Source organism: Furipterus horrens, unplaced genomic scaffold (genome assembly GCF_987537825.1).
Source record: "Furipterus horrens unplaced genomic scaffold, mFurHor1.1.pri manual_scaffold_4, whole genome shotgun sequence".
NCBI lineage: Eukaryota > Metazoa > Chordata > Mammalia > Chiroptera > Furipteridae > Furipterus > Furipterus horrens.
The window spans coordinates 150350434-150369850 of record NW_028327174.1 but is presented as its reverse complement, the minus strand read 5'-3'; the positions used below and the strand labels follow the sequence as shown (position 1 = coordinate 150369850).

General features: G+C 41.3%; 1 protein-coding gene across 1 annotated transcript in view; it reads left to right on the top strand.

Moving 5' to 3' along the window:
- The window catches only part of SLC1A1 (solute carrier family 1 member 1), a 91691-nt gene that overhangs the window by 52980 nt on the left and 19294 nt on the right, over positions 1-19417 (top strand). The window contains exons 3-4 of the mRNA XM_090274137.1: positions 15565-15657; positions 18101-18215. Coding sequence (XP_090130263.1) covers positions 15565-15657; positions 18101-18215 — 208 coding nt within the window. The remainder of the gene's footprint in view (positions 1-15564; positions 15658-18100; positions 18216-19417) is intronic.

Sequence of the window (19417 nt, the reverse complement as noted above, 5' to 3'; positions counted from 1 at the left end):
GTTCACTCATTTGTTTCCCAAGTGCCGCTGCCCTGCCCTAGATCCTCTCAGCAGCTGTCTTCAGGGTCCTCAACTCCTACTCACCCACTTCACTCCTCCACACAACTCAGAACGTGCAACATTCCTGCCCTGGAAGCTGGCCCAGGCGCCAGCAGCCACATCCTGTGGGACAGATTCAATGATAAGTTTACATTATGTTTTAAAATCCTAAAATATTAAAATCTGAACTTGTGACACAGTTGAATTTGTAAACGATTTTTCCCTAGTGATCATTATATTGCAGGTTCCCTTTAAAGAGCAAGCTCCCTTATGTAGATTGACATTATTTTGGTTTACAAAAATATTATTTATCTGGGTCTGGTAATTTTCTCTATGCATTTCATAGTTTCTTGTACTTATCTTAATTCTGGCAATAAGCAAAATGTGGCATGACAGTCTACTAGTGTTGTCAGCTTGAAACCCAAGGTTTTATATAAATATGCAATTAGGATTTTTTAAATTTTACTTTTCAATTACATTTAACATTCAATATTATTTTGTATTAGTTCCAGGTGTACAACATAGTGGTTAGGCAGTCATAGTATAATTCTTGACCTACCCCTTTCTGGAACAGCTTTCTCCACTACCACTAAAGAGACCTGGGATGGATCCATGTAGAGTACTGGACGTTGTCAGGATCTGCTGCATTCAGTGGTTACATTGCTTGAAAAGCTGTAGATTTGGCCATTGAACTTTTCAAGGCCAAAACAATCTGTCTAGCATCCCTTGGGAGCCTTGTTCTTATATGGTAGTGTGGTTGTTGGCTTATTACAAACCTAAAGAGAGCATTTAATTATTTTTGTTCATGAATTTAATTATGCTTTGAACTGTCTGGCTTTTTTTAGGCCCTGCAGCCTGAGGGCCAAGTCAGCAGACCAGTTGTTGGTACCATATGTTTGTTTATTTAACTTGAAATTATTGTAAGCATTTAAAATTTGGAAGATTTTGCCCTGGTTGGTATGGTTCAGTGGGTTGGACATTATTCTTCAAACCAAAAGGTTGCCAGTTTGATTCCTGGTCAGGGCACAGGCCTGGGTTGTGAGCCAGTTCCCTGGTTAGGGGCGAGTAAGAGGCAACCAATCGATGTTTCTCTCACAGGCCAATGTTTCTCTCCTTCTCTTTCTCCCTTTCCCTCTGCCTAAAAAATAATAAATAAAATCTTTTTTAAAAATTTGTGTTGGAAAATTTCATGTAAGCATCCAGATTTCTGGCTTCCTCTGAAAAAAAATTAAGATCAGGAAACACTGAACCTGTTTCCACACACCAACAATGTTCTGGAACTGAAAGAGAGCTACTCCGTTTAGTAGGAGAGAATGCATTTGAAAATACCACAGTGTCCACCACTCCCTATTGCCTAATACCTCATCCACTTTATTAGTTTATATTAACCTCTGGCCCTATAAGCATTGCTGTTACAACCCTTTTAGTATTTTCTCCATGTCAAAGACTCAATTTTTTTTCTTAGGCTCCTTGGAGAACATGATGAAAGTTTTGGACTCTCTCCCAAGAAAAATGTTAACAGTTGTACATAGGTACTGTATTTTGCATGTAGTTGCACAAGGTTCATAAAGCACTTGATGATTGACACTATTTAAATCTTGTGTCCATAGAGGAAGGTATAGAAGGTTGATCCAAATTAGGCAGCAAATCCAAAACTCATGCAGTAACCCAGGTTTTAGAAGAAAAGGTAATACATGTATGAATATACTAGTTGTATAATATTGGATATTTGAAAACATTACTGCTCTTGGCAGTCAGTAACTAGTAAGATTTTTGCAGTCCGGCTGCTTCTGGTGCTTCTTCAGCCTTGCACATAATCTAGGAAATGATTTACGACCTTTAGCATTCCACTAACATAACCCAGCTGGTTTTTGTAGCTATAGCACAGGTCTAGTAACTTCTGCGTTTTTCCTTCACTAAACCCCCAGCAGTTAAACAGGACTTAGAGAGCAGAACCACTACCCATGTCTTTGAGGTGGAGCAATAAAATGATCAAAGGTTCAAGGGTCATGAACAAAGCAGAATGGATACAATGGATACTCATGTTTTAAATTATCAGATTAAAAGGAAAAAGTAATAATACTAGTGTTGTGAAGGTTATGGGAACATGGGCTCGATCATACACTTTTGGTTACTATAAAAATTGAAATAAACTTTCTGGGAGTCAGTTTGGAAAATGTTCTGATCTTTCCACTTAATTCTGCTTCTTGGAATTTATCGTGAAGAAATAATCAGAGATATGTTCAAAGATTTAGGTGCAAGGATGTTCATGGTAGCATTTTTTAAAATAATGGTGATAAATTACAAGCAATCTAAATGAATGTTAATATTAATACTCCTAAGTTAAGTTTCCATACAACTACTTAAAACTTTGTTTTGGAAACATATTTAATGAGATGTAGAAATGTTTCTTATAATATATAAGGTTGGAGCATTAAACAAATTATATAATAAGATGTTGTTTGCAATCTAAATTTTATTTAAAAGTCGGTATCAAAACCAAACTGTTAACAATGGTTAGATCTGGACAGTCAGAACATATGGTTCCTTGGTCTTTCTTTATGTTTTTAAGGCAAACACATTATTTTTGTTTGTTTTGTTTTGTACTTTCTTTTCTTTCCTTTTTAAGAAAAAATTGAGTGGGATGGATCCTATGGAGTGGTCCTCCAGCCTTGACTCTGGTAGTTTCCCTCCATCTCTTCTCCCCAGCTCTGCCTCATCCCTGCAGCTCTGCCCCATCCCTATAACTCTGCCCTGTCCCTATAGCTCTGCCTCATTCCTGCAGCTCAGGGCCACCTAATCCTGGTGTGCATTCCTTTCCCCAAACCCTGCTGTGCAGCTCTGCCTACCCACCCAGTGCCACCAGGAGGGTAAAGAGAAGTTAGAAAAGACACAGAAAGAGCTCTTGTCACATTTCAAAACCCTTTGTAAGTCCAACAGATCAGTAGCTTATTTTGTACATTAATTGGGCCAGCAGAGGATGTATGTTAGAAGCTGGGGAGAGTGGAATGAATCCTAAGGATACATGAGGTAAAGATGGATACACAGCAAATATTGAGATGCAAGACTAATAATCTGTGCTTCTGCGTAAAGGAAATACTCTTACCAGATTAACAAGTAGGAAAAAAAAAACCAAACACCTCTGCCGTCAAAGCCTCTGCTGACATAAAAATACTTGATAGTTGTTTTTTCAAACAAGAAGAATCCCTCTTCATGTGATGGTGAGGGTAAGATGTTATGTTAATCATGAAAATTTGCATATAGACTGGCTACTAGATGGTACCAAGAAATTGTTGAGAAGTTTGTTAGTGATGATAATGATATTAGTTATGTAAAAAGAAAATGTGTTTTTTTTTAATGCATATGGGATTTTGTAGTGAAGAAATGACTATGTTGAAATTTGCCTTAAAACAAAAGAAGAAAGAGTGGAGGCACAGTAGACATAATCTCATGGCATTTGTACAGATAGGCAGTGTGGGCACTCACAGAATTTCACCAATAATTTATATCTGAGGGACACACGTGTGCCATGCACAGTGTAGGTTTTGTTAACATTTAGCTTCAAAAGCTGTGTTTATGTCAAACCACAAGGGAAACAGCAGGGGAAATGGCTTCTGAACCTGCCTGAGAATTGTGGCTCTGGAAAATCCTGGTCCAGGTCTCTCCAGCCAGTGAGTGTAAACTGAGGTCACATTTTCTTTCATACCCAAATTATAATGATTTGAGCCCTCTAGGACCAGCACAGGAATGGAACAGGGCCTAGCTCCCACTTCCAGAGGTTCCCAGAGCATCTTCCCAGGATATTGTCTGTTATGCTCAGAAGGTGGCCCTGTCTCTTCTACTCCAGCCCTTGTGCCATGGACCACTGGGCCAGAAGTGCTCCGCTGGGCACAGCTTCCTCCCCTGGTGTCTCCTGTGGCTGCTGCCACCCCTCTGATCCTGAGGAGCTACCCCATTTGCTTCTCCATCCTAAGGTAGGAATGAGAATCAAATTCTTAATAGCACAGCCGAGACTAGGCTGCTATTTGGCACAAAGTTTTATGAGAGACTAAGGGATAAAAGCAGGTGAAGCATCAACAGTGACATCAAGCTGCTGCCTGAAGTGGCTCTTAGGAGAGCCTCAGGGTCCCTCAAGAAGGCTGCCCCTCTGCTTAGCTGTCAGCCTGCCTCCATGAGTCTGAGGCCAGAGTATTCTTCTATACGAAGACATTCTGGGCAATGCTGCACCCTGGCTCCATCACCCAATGATAGATTTTAAGAGCAAAAAGTTTCATCATCACAGAGGTCTTCCTGTCTTGGCCCAGGAGCAACTTCTTCCTAGAGTGATGGCCATTGTGGAGTATCCCCTTCAGAGGAAACCCCCATCACAGCCACAAGGGGATGGTGTTGTCCACTGGGCCCCATCAGGAGACTCACATTAGAACGAATACCGTTAGTGACAGCTGGGTTGTGGCATACCCACCCAATGTGGAGGACTTGGACTCTGTCTAGTTTGGGCTATGCCAAGTCTGCACCGGTTCCTGTGCACAGTTCCCCTGCATGCCAAAAGGCTCATTCCTACCCACCCCTGTGGTATCTTACTCTGGATTTCCTACACGTGCTGGCTCATCAAGAAGCAACACCAGTTTGCAGCTCCATGCATTCCAAGTTTATACCAAGTCAAGAAAACTTCCTCCTATCCCTCCACCTCAAGTCACTGAGTCGTGGGTCCTAATACTGAAGACTTTGATAAAAACTTTTGTGATGTTTGTCAGTGACTTCCCAATTTCCACAAAGCACTGGTTAGGTAATGGTTTTACCTTTGTGGGGAGTATCTCCAAAGGTAAATTTAAGACCCCACCATGAAAAAAGTTTTTTTTTAATTGCTTCAAACTTTTAAATGTTTATCACTCCAACTTCTGCATCAGGATTTCAAAATTTTTAGGACTTGATCTCACCTCTCAGGACAGAGGTTTTCTACTACTTTTTAATGAAGAAAAAATTAAAGGCTTAGATATGAACAGTATTTATTAAACAGCCAGATGAAAAATACCTATGTGGGTCGTTTTCTTTTGAAATGAAAATATGCAAGCTTCTTTTATAAAGGGACAGATAGTGAATATTTTAGGCTTTTGGGGCCATTAGGGCCTCTCGTTATCACAGAAAAGCAGCCATAGACAATACGTAAATGACTAGGCATGGCTGTGTGCCAATAAAACATTTGCACACCAAAAAAAAGGGAGGGGGACAGCTAGCCAGGTGCTGATACCTGCTGAGATGAAAGATTAGATTCTGACTCAAGATACAATCTACTAAGAGGTGGAATCCTGGTGACAAAATAAACCAGCGTACCAAGCAAATATACTCATACCAAGCAATGAGTGTCAAGACCCTGCAGAGACTCTGAAGAATGGAGCCACCAGCAGAATAAAGTGAAGTCAGTCAAGGCTTTTGGAGACCCCTATTTTTAAATTCGGGGTTTGCAGGAGATGATACCCTTGGATCATCTGGGCTGGGGAACACATTTTTTTTACGTGTATGTGTTCATTTACTCTCAAGCAGCTGTGTACCTGGAAACTTGCCCACATCCTCTGGTGAAAAGAACTGTGCCTTGTATCTCCCTGAAAAGGGGTTCAGTTTAATTCAAGAAACACTTTTAACCCCAACTATGTAAAAACAGACTAACAGAAAAGCACCTATGAGAGGATGAAGCTTCTGCCACCCACTTGGTCGTGGACCCCAGGTCTTCTACCAGCCAGGTCGGTCCGTGAGTCCCCTCTTAGGCAAGAAGGTATAAGAGTTAAAAATCAACATATCACTTGCTTGTACAGCTCACTATTAGGTAGTTAAGAGCATTTAATGCCAACTTCAGCTATGGGGGACAGCATGCATACTTCTCTTGAAACAGTGGGTTTTTTAATGCAATTCAGGCTCTATGAAAATTGCCATTTCAAAGTGGCTTATAAACTTAAAACTCCATGCTGGAGCCCAAGATTATACAGGCTGAGAATGAACGTCTTGCCTCATTTGCAACATCTGGAGCAACTGGGCTGTCCTTGCATTTCACGGAGTACCTCCTTTCTCTTTCCTCAGCCTTGTTTGGAAACGAAGAAAACATAATGACCTAAGGAGTTTTGCACACATGAGTAAACATTTCCCTAAGACCATCAAATTTGTTTTCTAGCCCTGGCCAGGTAGCTCATTTGGTTAGAGCATCATCTGATACACCAAGGTTGCAGGTTTGATCCCCAGTCAGGGCACATACAAGAAGCAACCAATGAATGCATAAATAAGTGGAACAAAAAACCTCTCTCTTTCTCTCACACCCCCACCTCCTTCCTTTCCTCTTTCTCTTTAAAATATGTTTTTCTTTTAAACTTCTGTTGAGTTAGAGCACAGCTATTGAAACCAAAGGACTCAACTATATTAATTGGATTTCTACAATGACTTTTGTCCAAAGAAGGAGGGAGTACATAGTGTATAAGGAATGGGAACATACCACTTGGAACAGTAATAAAGTGAAAAGTGGCAGGGTATGAATATGCCCTGCTTCAGTCTCTCTCTGAGATAGTGAAGCCTGGAGAATTCACCAGGCTTTCCTTATGTCTAAACAGGTACTAGACTGGTTCACAGCTCTGTTTGAATATGAGTTGACCTAGTTCTGTTTCTTTGAGAAAAAAAAAAAAAAAGTCTGAGAAACCTAGCAGGGATTCTAAGGAACCTCCTATGTGTTAAATGCATGGGCATGGGAGACTGCTCATTTATTCATTCATTCATTCATTCATTCATTTCATCTTTGACATCCCAGACTCTGTGCTAGACACACAGACACAAGAAGAGTCCTGTCCCGCAAAAAAGAGAGAGCCCCTTGCTGTGCTGTGTGATAAGTGCTTTGTGAGAATGAGGATAGCAGAAGAGATAATAGAGGTAGAGTTCTGAAGAAAAGTTAGAAATCTGATGAAGTGGACTAGGCGTTCCAGGCAGAAGAAAATAGCAGAAGGCATGGCAACTTAGGAGACAGTGAAATTTTAACTGGAATGCTGGAATCATGGGGAGGAAGAAAGGAAATGGAAAGGCGAGCATGTGGCTCCATGACGTTGTGTGGCTCCATGAGGTCGTGTACCTTTCCCAAGAGGTCTGGACTTGAGCATGTAGACATGTTACAGCAGTGACAGCTTCCTGTGCCATTCTCTCAGAAGGGACACCATCAACAACCTTCAGGTGAGGAAGTATTGTTAAAAAAAATTCAATGACACTTGGTAAAGGCGGTCAGGCAGACATTCATTCAGGCCCATTGTGATAGGTACAGGGACCCCTGCAATGGGATATTGCTGTAGGGAAGGGAGATTGCACTCAACTGTGAATCAACACAGCATGAACAAGAAGGAATTGGTGGCCAACGAGCAGAGTAGAGGGACCAGTAGGTGGGTTATTAAGAGGAAGCATCAGGGTTAAGCAAGTTTCTGGCTAAATTAACCTAACCTGATTCTTGCTGAAGTCAGGACAGGGTAATCAGATATCACCTAGGAGACGGTGGATGATAAAGAACCTAATTAGACACCAGTAGTGATCAGATACCAAAGATGAAGTGTTCTAATTAGGTTGACTTAGCAGGATTCTTAATAAAACTATATTTTTACAAGGAGGTATAAATGGGCCTGGGAGAAGGTTCAGGACATGACTAAAGTTTGGTCAAGCAAAGAACTTTTGTTATTATCAACAGGCATAGGTAGAGGGGCAAGGGAGTCTAGTGGTTAAGGGCACAGCCGTAGGAGCCAGACTGCCCAGGTTTGAATCCTGGCTTTGCCGTTAACTAACTGTGAAACTTTGATTAACTTGTCCTCAGTTGTAAAATAGGAAAACACCGGTACCATGTCATGGTGCATTTAAAGTGCCATCTAGTTTTTTCATTTACTCTTACCTGACACTATCAGAAGTGTTGATGTAAGAAACATCCAAACCTGTAGAGAATTTCTGTAAGAGTTTATTTCAGCCAAAATTGACTATAGTTGCCAGGAAGCAAGATCTCAAGTGCTCCAGAGAATGACAATTTTGCAGTTTTTCTCTTCAGGGTGATTCTGCTTATTTCAAAGGTGTGTTAACCCAGGTGCACAAAAACAATGGACAAGGCTTGCTTAAGGCAAAGACAAACCTTGTACTCAAATAGTTGTATGCCTGGTGACTACCCACCATGACCTGCCCAGTTAGGAATTTATGATCACTGTTGCAGTACTTAGTGGTCGAGGGCGCGGAAGTAATTCCAGGAGACAGAATGTGGGACGGTCGGAGGGCTGCCGCTCGCTCAGGCAGGATCAGCACTGAGCAGAGCAAGCACCTTCCTTTTATTGAAATCTGAGGGTGGCAATTACAGGATACACATCCTATTGCTTACAGGGAAAACAGGATACCGGGGTTCAGATATTAACTGCTTAGGTATAAAACAGAACTAAGTCCTTAAGGCTAAGTTCCAAACAAGATGATAGGACAAGGGAGTAATGGAGTACTCAGCAAAGTCTCTTTGTTCTCAGGATACCATAGCTTAGTGGCCTGAAACAGTTTGCAAGCAGCTGCCGGCGTTAGCAAGTCCAGCTTGCTTAACTGAGTCACAGGACACCTGGACAGGGGGATGTAAAGCCCCTACCCAGAGACTTGATTTCCACCAACAGATCACATCACCCTTTGAGGTTACCTCTGTAGAACCCGTTTTTCGTCCACAGAACTTGAAGTCCCTGCATTGGCATTACAAACTATAGGGCCAGTATTAGAATTGAGCCATACATGTGGGAATACACACAATGCATCCATTCTAGAAATGAAAACAATGTAAAAAGACTTGCTCTGCCACTGGTTTATAAAGTTCACCAGCATTCAAGTAGCTTCTGCCCAGAAGCCTGAGCTACCAGTTTTATAAGGAGAAGCAAAGAGAGAGCTTGATCATAATTAGGTTGTGGTAGAAACCCAGAAGTTTCACTGAGCTCTTAGCTATCCTGAGCATGAAGCATTCATATGAGCTTTGAAGGCAATGGTTGAGTCCCTCAGATCCTCTGAGGTGTGTTTAATGCTTTTGTTTAGACAATAGCCTCTTCTAAAAGTTCTTAGGGTCTTCTAAGAAATTGGCCCCAATGCAAATATCATGACACTTCGTGGTATTAAAAAAAAGGTGTTAGAACAGCTCCCCAAATTGCTGAGGAAGCAGGGGCCAACCTACTGCTGGGTTTTTTGTTTGTTTGTTTGGGGGCAGGGGGTAAGGAGCTCAGAATTTTTAAATTTGCTCTTATTTTTTGCTTGTAGGCAGATCACATAAGCTTATAAGCGTTCTTTTATTTCACATGATCTGATATCTCTCTTCTTTTTTAATGTATTTTTTCCATTACTGTTTATCTCCCCCCCTTAACCTCCTTACCCCCCAACAACCACAACACTCTTGTCCCTGTCCATATCCTTTTTTTCTTGTTTCTTGATCCCTCACCTTCCAACTTCCCCCGCCACCCATATATGTCATCCTGCTCTCTAGCTATGAGTCTGTCTCCATTTTACTTGTTAGTTCAGTTTGTTCATTAGATTCCACATATGAGTGAAATCACATGGTATCCATCTTTCTCTTACTGGCTTATAATGTTCTCTAGGTCTATCCGTGCTTTCACAAAGGGTAAAATTTGCTGCTTTTTTACAGCCAAGTAGTATTTTATTGTGTAAATGTCCTGTAAATCCACAAATATCAAGTGCTGGTGAGGATGTGGAGAAAGGGGAACACTTCTGCACTGTTGGTGGGAATGCAGACTGCTGCAGCCACTGTGGAAAGCAGCATGGAGATACCTCAAAAAATTAAAAATGGATCTGCCTCTTGACCCATAGATCCCACTTCTGGGAATATAGCCGAAGAAATCAAAAACACTAATTTGAAAGAATGTAAGCACCCCTTTGTTTATTGCAATGTAATTTACAATCACCAAGAAATGGAAGCAGTTCAGGTGCTCATCAGTAGATGAATAGATAAAGCCCGCTACTTCTTGATATATTTTGAACATCAAATGTGGACCTGCTGACACAGGCTGCAAAGTGACCTTTAGCTGGTTAGGCCTGATGACCAGGTTATTCGTTAACTTCATAGAATAGTGTATGCTGGTGATACAACTATTTTAAAAGAGTTCTTTGTATTACTGTCTCTAAGAAAAATAGATGTGCTAGGTGAAGCATGCACAGAAGTATATGTTTCATGCTTCCCTCTGCCTTTTCTCTTCCCTTTTACCATACCAGGTAAAATCCAAGCAGCAGAGATTTTCCTGTGCCCTGGATTAACAAAGTGAGATCATACCCAGCCTTAGGCAATGAATTTGTGTATTAGAGCCTCATAGCAACCTAATGTAGTAGTACAGTAGGTGGGATCTTATCTCCATCTTTATTTTTTAAGGATATTTTATTAATTATGCTGTTACAATTGTCCCAATTTTATTTTACCTTTTCTCTCCTATGCCCAGTACCACCCTTCCCTCCATGAATCCCACCCTGCTTAGTTCATGTCCATGGCTTGTGCGTGTAAACCAAAGGCTTCACCCTTTCCTATACTGATCTTAACATCCCCCTGTCTATTTTGTTCCTACCAATTATGCTTCTTAATCCCTGCACCATTCCCCCATTTATTCCCCTTCCCCCTCCCAGCTGATAACCCTCCAAATGATCTCCGTACCTATGATTCTGTTCCTATTCCAGTTATTTGCTTAGTTTGTTTTTGTTTTTATTTTTTAGATTCAGTTGTTGATAGTTGTGAGTTTGTTGTCACTTTAATGTTCGTAGTTTTGATCTTATTTTTCTTAAATGTATTCCTTTAACATTTCATATAATAATGGCTTGGTGATGATGAACTCCTTTAGCTTTACCTTGTCTGGGAAGCACTTTATCTGCCCTTCCATTCTAAATGATAGCTTTGCTGGATAGAGTAATCTTGGTTGTAGGTCCTTGCTTTTCATCACTTTAAATACTTCTTGCCAGTCCCTTTTTGCCTGCACAGTTTCTTTTGAGAAATCAGCTGATAGTCTTATGGGAACTCCTTTGTAGGTAACTCTCTTTTTTTCTCTTGCTGCCTTTAAGATTCTCTCTTCAGCCTTTGGCATTTTAATTATAATGTGTCTTGGTGTGGTCCTCTTTCGGTCTAGCTTGTTTGGGACTCTCTGTGTTTCCTGGATTTGTATGTCTATTTCTTCGCCAAATTTGGGAAGTTTTCTTTCATTATTTTTTCACATAAGTTTTCAATTTCTTGCTTTTCCTTTTCTCCTTCTGGCACCTCTATGATTTGGATGTTCGCCTGTTTAAAGTTGTTCCAGAGCTTTCTAAGCCTCTTCATTTTTTTCAGTACTTGTTTCTTCATTCTGTACTGGTTGACTGTTTATTTCTTCCTTATGTTCCAAATAATTGATTTGAACCCTGACTTCCTTCCCTTCACCATTGGTTTTGTGTGTATTTTTCCTTCATTTTACTTAGCATAGCCTTCACTTCTTCCCTTATGTCTGTCAAGTCTGTGAGCATTGTTATCACCAGTGTTTTGAACTCCTCAGTCTGTTAGGTTGGCTATCTCCTTATCGCTCATTTCTCCCACTGGAGCCTTGATCTTTTCCCTCCTTTGAGCCATACTTCTCTGTCTCCTCAACTTGACAGTCTCCTGTGTTTCCTTCTGTGTCTTAAGTAGAGCTGTCACACCTGTTATGTTTAAGTGGTGGAGCCTTAGGTGTTTGTCAGTGTGTGGCAACACATTTCACCAGGTTGTGGTGCTGTATGTGGGGGAGGGATCTGATAGAGAACAGTGCCACTTGCTCAGCATTTGCCCCTTTTCCAGGCACTTCTCCTGCTCCCTGTATGGGACTGAAACCCCGCTAGCTGTTGCCCTGGTGATGGTTCCCAGAGTGGATGGATCTGTGGATGTTCTAGGACTGTGGGGGCCCTCTAAACAAATGGACTCTGCTGAGAGACTGGCAGTTTCTTCCTCCGCCCCAGTGGTTTGCATAGTCAGAAGCAATGAGGCTTTATTTTCCCCAGCACTGGTGCTGGAACCGTTAGTTGCGCAGTCTGGTCTAGGGCTGTGATCTCTCTCCAGGTGTCCCTTCCTATTTTATAATGTGTGGCTGTGCTTTCCATTAGCCGGCCACAGGCACTGACTTGCTACCGTGGCCACCACACTGTGTCCTGTCCGACCCAGCTCTGCCCCTCCTACCTGTCTGGATGAGTACTAGTTCTCTATATCTTTATTAGACTTCCATGCAGCTCAGTTTTCTGGCAGTTCTGGTTGTTTTTAGTTTTGAGGTAGTTGTATTTCTTCATATGGTGGTGGAGGGAGGCAAAACGTGTCTACCTATGCCAGCATTCCTGTCTACCTCTTTAGAGATGAGGAAACAGGATGTTGAAGAGAAATTAAGCTGCTTTTGCAAGATCACACCAGGCCTAAGGGAAGTACCTGAGACTGACACAGGGTCTCAAATTCCATTCTAGAACACTGCTGCTCAGGGACCAGACCCTGGGAGGAGAGGTCCTGGGTGCAGGCAGCTGTACATAAATAGCTAGGTTAATCATTCAGTCCCCACATGGTTATCAAGCCCCTCTATATGTGGGGCACTGAGTATACATTGGTGAACAGGTAGGTCTCTAGGTCTCCTGTTATCAAGGAGCTTATAGTCTAGTGAGAAAGGCAGATGTTAAATAAACCCATTGATTTAAAAAACTGTGAAACATGACATAAACAAGATGCAAGTGAGGAAAACAGAGGAGCCTGGTTCATCCTGGAGACTCAGGGAAGGATTCTGAGGAAAGGACTTGAAAATAGCCAAATGAAGGGTAGGGAAGAATAGTATAGTAGAGGTAAGAGCCTGTGCAGATGCCTTGACTGGTAGGGATCTCATTCTGCCCCAGAGGCCTGGAGGGGAGTGATGGGAAGGTAGCACCAGCTGGGACAGGGAGGCAGACTAGCGCTCTTCCTGCAGGATCTATTAGCCGGATTAAGGATTTTCTGTTTTAGCCTAAGTACCACTGAAGGGTTATACATGCTTGTGAAATGCCCTGATTTATGTTTTCAAAGATCTCTTTAGTGATGAAGGAATACAGGATTATAGAAGGCAGAGTGAGAGAATGAATGAGCTAACAGTTGTTAAATTCCTTCCATTTTCTCAGTGACATGCTTCATATTGATCATTTCATTCAAGAATAAGGGAGGTCATTTACTGTGTAAAAATTAAGGTCTAGGTACTGTATCGCCTGTGTTACAGGTATTATTTCTAATTCGCACAATAGCTATACAAGATAAGGTTCTTCACTTTCTTCTAACAATTACCCATTAGGATGTAGAAGCATTTTAAATCTTCATTTCACAGATGGGAAACTGAGTCTGGTAGGAGAAAGCTAGGATTTGAGCCTAGTCTGTCCCACCAAAGCCAGTGCTTGTTTCTCTCCATGCCAGTGGCCTCTCTGCTGTGCCGGAGAGACAGGAGTCATCTGGATACAAGGATGCAACAGTGAGTTTCCTGGACATTGTCTCCATTTGTAATTAGTAACCAACATCAAATACCAGACCAAAATAACTTCCAATAACAATTAGTTCTGACACCTTAATGGCAACATGGAGAGTTTGTTCTCCAGTGGGCGGTATGCTTAATCAGAAAGGTCTTGGAGGAGGCTTTTGCCCTCGACTGTTTATTTTTAAAACATGCTATTGTTTAGCCCATAGCAACTGCTTCCTTTGTAGTGCTTTTCTAAAAAGTTCTAATAGATTATTACTGTTTCAGCCATGATCCAGCACCTCAGCTCATCTAAAAAAGTGGATAGGCCTTTTATAGTGTGAGGAGTGAATATAAAAGCTGTTAGTACATGCTGATAGCCTATAGGTTTACCACTTTTTCCTTGAAGTTACTTCATGACAGCCTCTTCATTTTTCCTGAAGTTTGTACTTCAGGTTTTACAAACAGAACAATTCACAAATGTCGCAGGCTCAAAAAAATCATTTTCTTTGGTGGCTCAGTTGGTTGGGCATCATCCTGAAAAGCGAAGGATTCCTTTTTCAGGACACATGTCTGGGTTGTACACTCAATCCCTGGTCAGGCACTGGAGAGAGGAAATGATAGATATTTCTCTCTCACATCGATATTACTCTCCTCTCTTTCTCCCTCCCTTCCTCTCTAAAGATAAATAAAATCTTTTTAAAAACAGTTTTCTTTGGTAATCATTTGATTCAGAATGTCATTCTCTTTTTGGAAATCAGGCAGGATAGTCTGAATCCTCCAAATGATAGCTCACTTAAAGATGATTTGGTTGTTTCTCAGTTTGCCTCATGTCCTACACAGAAGCAGTCCTCTTAGAGAGCTGTGTCACTGACTCCATTTATAGCAGCATCTTTGATGGAGGGCAAGGCCTCCTAGCAAGGAAGGGTGCGTGCTTTCTACCTCTGCAGCTCTACTTGGCATTCTAGACAACCCTTGCTGTTCCAGGCAACTTTCAGTAATTTTATTGGCAGTCAAAGACCATTTGAAACTACATCTAACAATGTAGACAAAAATCCCTTAAATAACCTGTGCTCTCAGAAATTTTTATTTATAGCCTGACTCTTTAAAATGGAAATTTTAAGGTAAGTCACAATCAAAGCCATTCACAATAAAATTAACATAGATGTGATCTGAAAATTATTAAAAGGAGAAGGAAATATGCTAGCCAGGGTAGTTAATGAAATTATTGTAACTTATTGAATTTGGCCCTAAGACTATCTAAAGATCCAGCAATAAATAAGTGGATGATAAATACATTAAAGTACAGCCACTTGACAGAAGTTTATGCAGTCTTTAAAATTATCCTCAGGGTGAATTTATAACAATAAGGAAAAATGCTCATAATATAATATTAGGAAGAGAGAGCATTAAAAACTATGAAATTATCTCAGCTATGTTTACAAAAGTGAGAAAAAATTGCAATTTAATTCACTAGAATATTAACTATGGCTGATGAGCTGAAGTGTTTTCTTAAATACTTTTCTCTTTGTTGTAGATAATTATCATGAACATACATTAGCTTTACAAGCTCATGTAAAAGTTATTTTTTTAGTTGACTCTGAGCTTCCTGACAAAAGACAGAAGGGGCTATGTGATTTTCATTATGTGGTGAAAGAATTATCTCTGTTCTTCAAAATAAACTCTTTTTTGATAGTGAATTCCAAAAGGATGTTAAATGACATGTGCAAATCTTGAAAAAGTTCTTAGAGCAAATGCAGAAGGCGCACTCCTTCTAACTGTATCTCGTGACCACCACCCAAGAGGAGCCAAAGGCACACTGTCACTATGGGCAGCGGCAGGAAGGGTTTGCCAGTCAGGGAACTTGCCCCTCACTGGGCTCCCATTTGTTTGGGATTTTGAAGTGCTTTTTTCACCCTTTGCATCTTATCCAAATGTGTGCAATAGGCTTAGCAGATCCAGCAACAGTTCTCAACTCTTTATTTCACACCTTCAGGATTGAATCATCACAAGTCCTGGAAATCAGTCTTTTAAAAAGTAATGTAATTTGACTTCTCTCCCCTTTCAGGTGTTGCTGCACTGGATTCCAACGTATCTGGAAAAATTGGTCTGCGTGCTGTCATGTATTATTTCTGTACCACTCTCATTGCTGTCATTCTAGGTAAAATTTATTGCTGAATCCTTATTCCTCTATATAATTGTAACTTTTCATTTAAAGGTGGTTGGGCTTTTAATAATGCACATTTTAAAATCAGAAAGTAGTATTGTTATATTACCATGAATCTTTTTGACTTGAAGTGTACATAACACCTTAAAATACAATACTGATTAATTTCAGCCATGTTACTCTTTCTTAAACCCCTGGCTGGTTTGGCTCAGTGGATTGAGCGTCGGCCTGCGAGCTAAGTGTCGCTGGTTCGATCTTCCAGTCAGGGCACTTCAGAGAAGGAAAACTCTGACTCCAAAAAACCTCCGCTGCCTTGCGGCATACCTCTTCAGGGGAAAGGCTAAGGGAGTAAACCCCGACAGAAAATCCGGAGCCGGGGTCCCTAAGGCGGTTTGACATTGTAGTCAACACCGGCAACTCCTGCGGCGCACCTGAAGCCAAGCTGTATTGACTCCGTCTTTCCCTTGGACCCTTCAGCTGCGAAGAGAGGGGGGGGTCTGCTGCATGGGCAACAGCAGACCCTCCATATTACCCTGCCCAGGCTCTGTAGCTTCAGCTTCACTGGAGAGGACACTCCAGCGTCATCGCAAGATGTCGATTCAACACGGGAGGAGACAGATACCATGTCACTCCCGAGTCGGACTGCACAACCATTCTCGGCGGTGCAGATAGACTCTTAAGAAGCTACACCATCGTCTCTCGAGACGGACGGCTGCCGATACGATACTCTTTCTTAAAGTCTCTAGTTGGAAGCAGAAAGAAGATGACTGTTCTATGCCTTTTCAAGATCGTTGGGTAGAAGGAAGCGAAGCTGAGAGCTTATACAATCTTTAATAGTGGAGTTGAGTATATTATAAAAGGCTCCAGAAAGATAGCATTTGAATATATTTCAAACTTCACATAGCACTGAGAGCTAACAGCTGAGTCTTGCCAAGTGTAAATTCCACTTGAAACAAGGAGAAAGTTCTAAGGGAACAGAGATGCTCTTGTACCTTTGGCATTCTTTTGTGAAGAAAGTATGGTTCATCCTTTGTGACCTAGTGTGTTATTTTAAGGATGCCTAAAATGGAAAGAGAAGAAAGAAATGTACTCTGATGCATCCAGCTTGACACTTACTGCTCTGCTTTAATGAACTGTTGAGCAGTGGCATGGGTTTAAAGTTATTACAGCAGGGGCCTAGGAAGGCCTAACTCCTGCTTAAACCAAAGCCACATCTCCTCATGTGGTTCCTGAGGCAGGTCAACACAAAGAAAAAAGCTGGGTGTATATTTTTTCTGCAACCCCGAGAGGGAAGAGTGGCCCACGGCCACCCATGACTCTTCCATTGCCCAGTGACTCCTCCCACTAGCAAAACTGACCCATTTGGCATCCTTGAAGTCCTGCCCCCTTGGGTTGGCATTTCTCCTTCGGATAAAGGAGGAGTGATAAAGGGCATGGGGACTTTTTTTTCTTCACTTCTCTCCAGTCGAACGACCTTTGGTGCCTTGGTCTCTTCTGCAACCTCCCACCTCTGCTTGGACACTCAAGTGACAGGAACCCATTACTTCCAAAGGCCAAAACGGTGGTTTCAGATGCTCTCTGTTTAGACAGTTTTTCCTTACCACGAGAAGAATTATCTCCCTGTGACTCCTGTCTATTTTTTCATTCCACCCCTGGAGAGTCAATGGAGCAACACTTTTTTCTCAACCCTAACCCGTTCTTGAGTTACACAACAACTTTCCAAATATTTGAAGGTTTGTGGTATGGAAGAAAGATAAGGCTTGTTCTTTGTGACCCTCTGGGAAATAACCAACTTCTGTGGGGAATGGTGAAGGAAAACACTGAACAAGTGACCTGAGTTGGAAAAGGGATCACCCTAACCCCAGCCCCTGCCCCTATAGGTTAACCTCATAAGCCAAAGGAAAGAAAAAAGAACATTATCATCAACGGCTGTTTCCCGAAGCAGTCCTGAATATAGCCCCTTTATTTAAAACTAAACAAAACACACACACACACACACACACACACGCCCTGACCAGTTTAACATCATCCCAAAAAGTGAAGGGGTTCAACTCCCTGTCAGAGCACATGCCTACATTGCAGGCCTCGTCCCTGGTTGGGGCGCATGTGAGAAGCAACTGATTTATGTTTCTCTCACACATTGGTGTTTATCTCCCTCTCTTTCTCCCTCTCAACCCCCCCTCACTAAAAATTAATAAATAAAATCTTTTTAAAAAATAAAACATGGGAAGCATTCCTTCTACTTCATTTAAATGGAAAAGCCATTAAGGCTGCTGCTCAGGTCGCAGCTGAGATTTCGATTTTGCCTGGACCCCGGGGTCCTCATGCCAGTATTGCCTGGTTCCATCATGCCCACTGGTTCAAAGAAGGATGCACTGGGGGTGCCAGGTGCCCTGGAAGGGTCTTAATGCTCTGTGCATGCTATCCTTGACCACAGGTATTGTACTGGTGGTGAGCATCAAGCCTGGCGTCACCCAGAAAGTGGATGAAATTGACAGGACAGGGAGCAGCCCTGACGTCAGTACGGTGGATGCCATGTTAGACCTGATCAGGTGAGAGTCATGCCAGCAGGGTGGCTTCATTGGCATTTGGTCTATGTGGTTACACAGGGCCCCATGCTTGGTTTAATGGTCTGCTGTTGCTGTCTTGAAATTTTTAACAGTTTTTAAATTATTATGCAATTTCATTTTGCCCTGGACCCTGCAAATTACGTAGCCAGTTTTGCTTGCCAGGTCGTGGTTCCAGCAGGATACGGAAGGAATTAGGATAGACAGAGATGCAGAAAGTACACTTCTTGCATTAAGACGCTGGGCTGGATTGAGTGGTCAGTTCTGAAGCACATTTGAAGAAAAACATTTTTTAATTGTACAGGAAAAAACCCTCAATCTGAAGCAATCAGGGCTGGAAATTGGTCAGTTAATAAATAGCAATTAAAGAAAAGAATAATAAAAAATGATAGATATGAATCACTTATTTTGTTTATATTTAAAACTTAAATGCATTTATTTGCCAATTTCCTTACGTAGGCTCAAGGTCTTTTTTTCAAGTGTGTAAGTTGATTGTAATTTTCCATCATTTCTGTTGCATATGCTGCTGAATGCAACAGAAATGCAACATCTAGAATCCAGATTCCATTTCCATGAAGTAGAGCAACAAAACCCTTAGAAACTGTAGACAAAGCTGAGTGCCAAATCCTTCATTTTTTTTATTTCAATTGGCTTCGCATACCTAATTTAACCACAGAAATTTTAGTCACTTGCCTTGATTGAGTTTCCAGGCATTTGGCTTAGTTTTTATAGAAACCATACTTTCATTTTCACACTCATATTTCATTGATTTACATAATTTTTTATTCAGTAATTACAATTATATTTGCAACTGGCATAAAGAATTTAGGAAGAAATTCAATGGACTCTTGGTAAGCATACATTCTCATTGATGAGAACAGAATTGTGGAGAATATTAAAGAAGTCTCTTAACTGGGAGTGTCCACGTGTCAGTGTGATGTTTCATCCAAGACAGCTTGCATATCAGCTACTCAGTGAATCAATTAAGCAGTGGTTGATTAGGAGAGCTTTCTATACTTGGTTGAAGCTTAGCATGGAAAAATAAATCTTAATACAAGGAAGTATTTATGCAAAGAAGCCAGAAGAGAAACCAGAGTTCGGATTCTATCTTACACTCATTTCCACCAATGTGTTGGGTATGACAAACAAAACAAAACTTTGGCCATAATATAATTCTGCTTTTCATG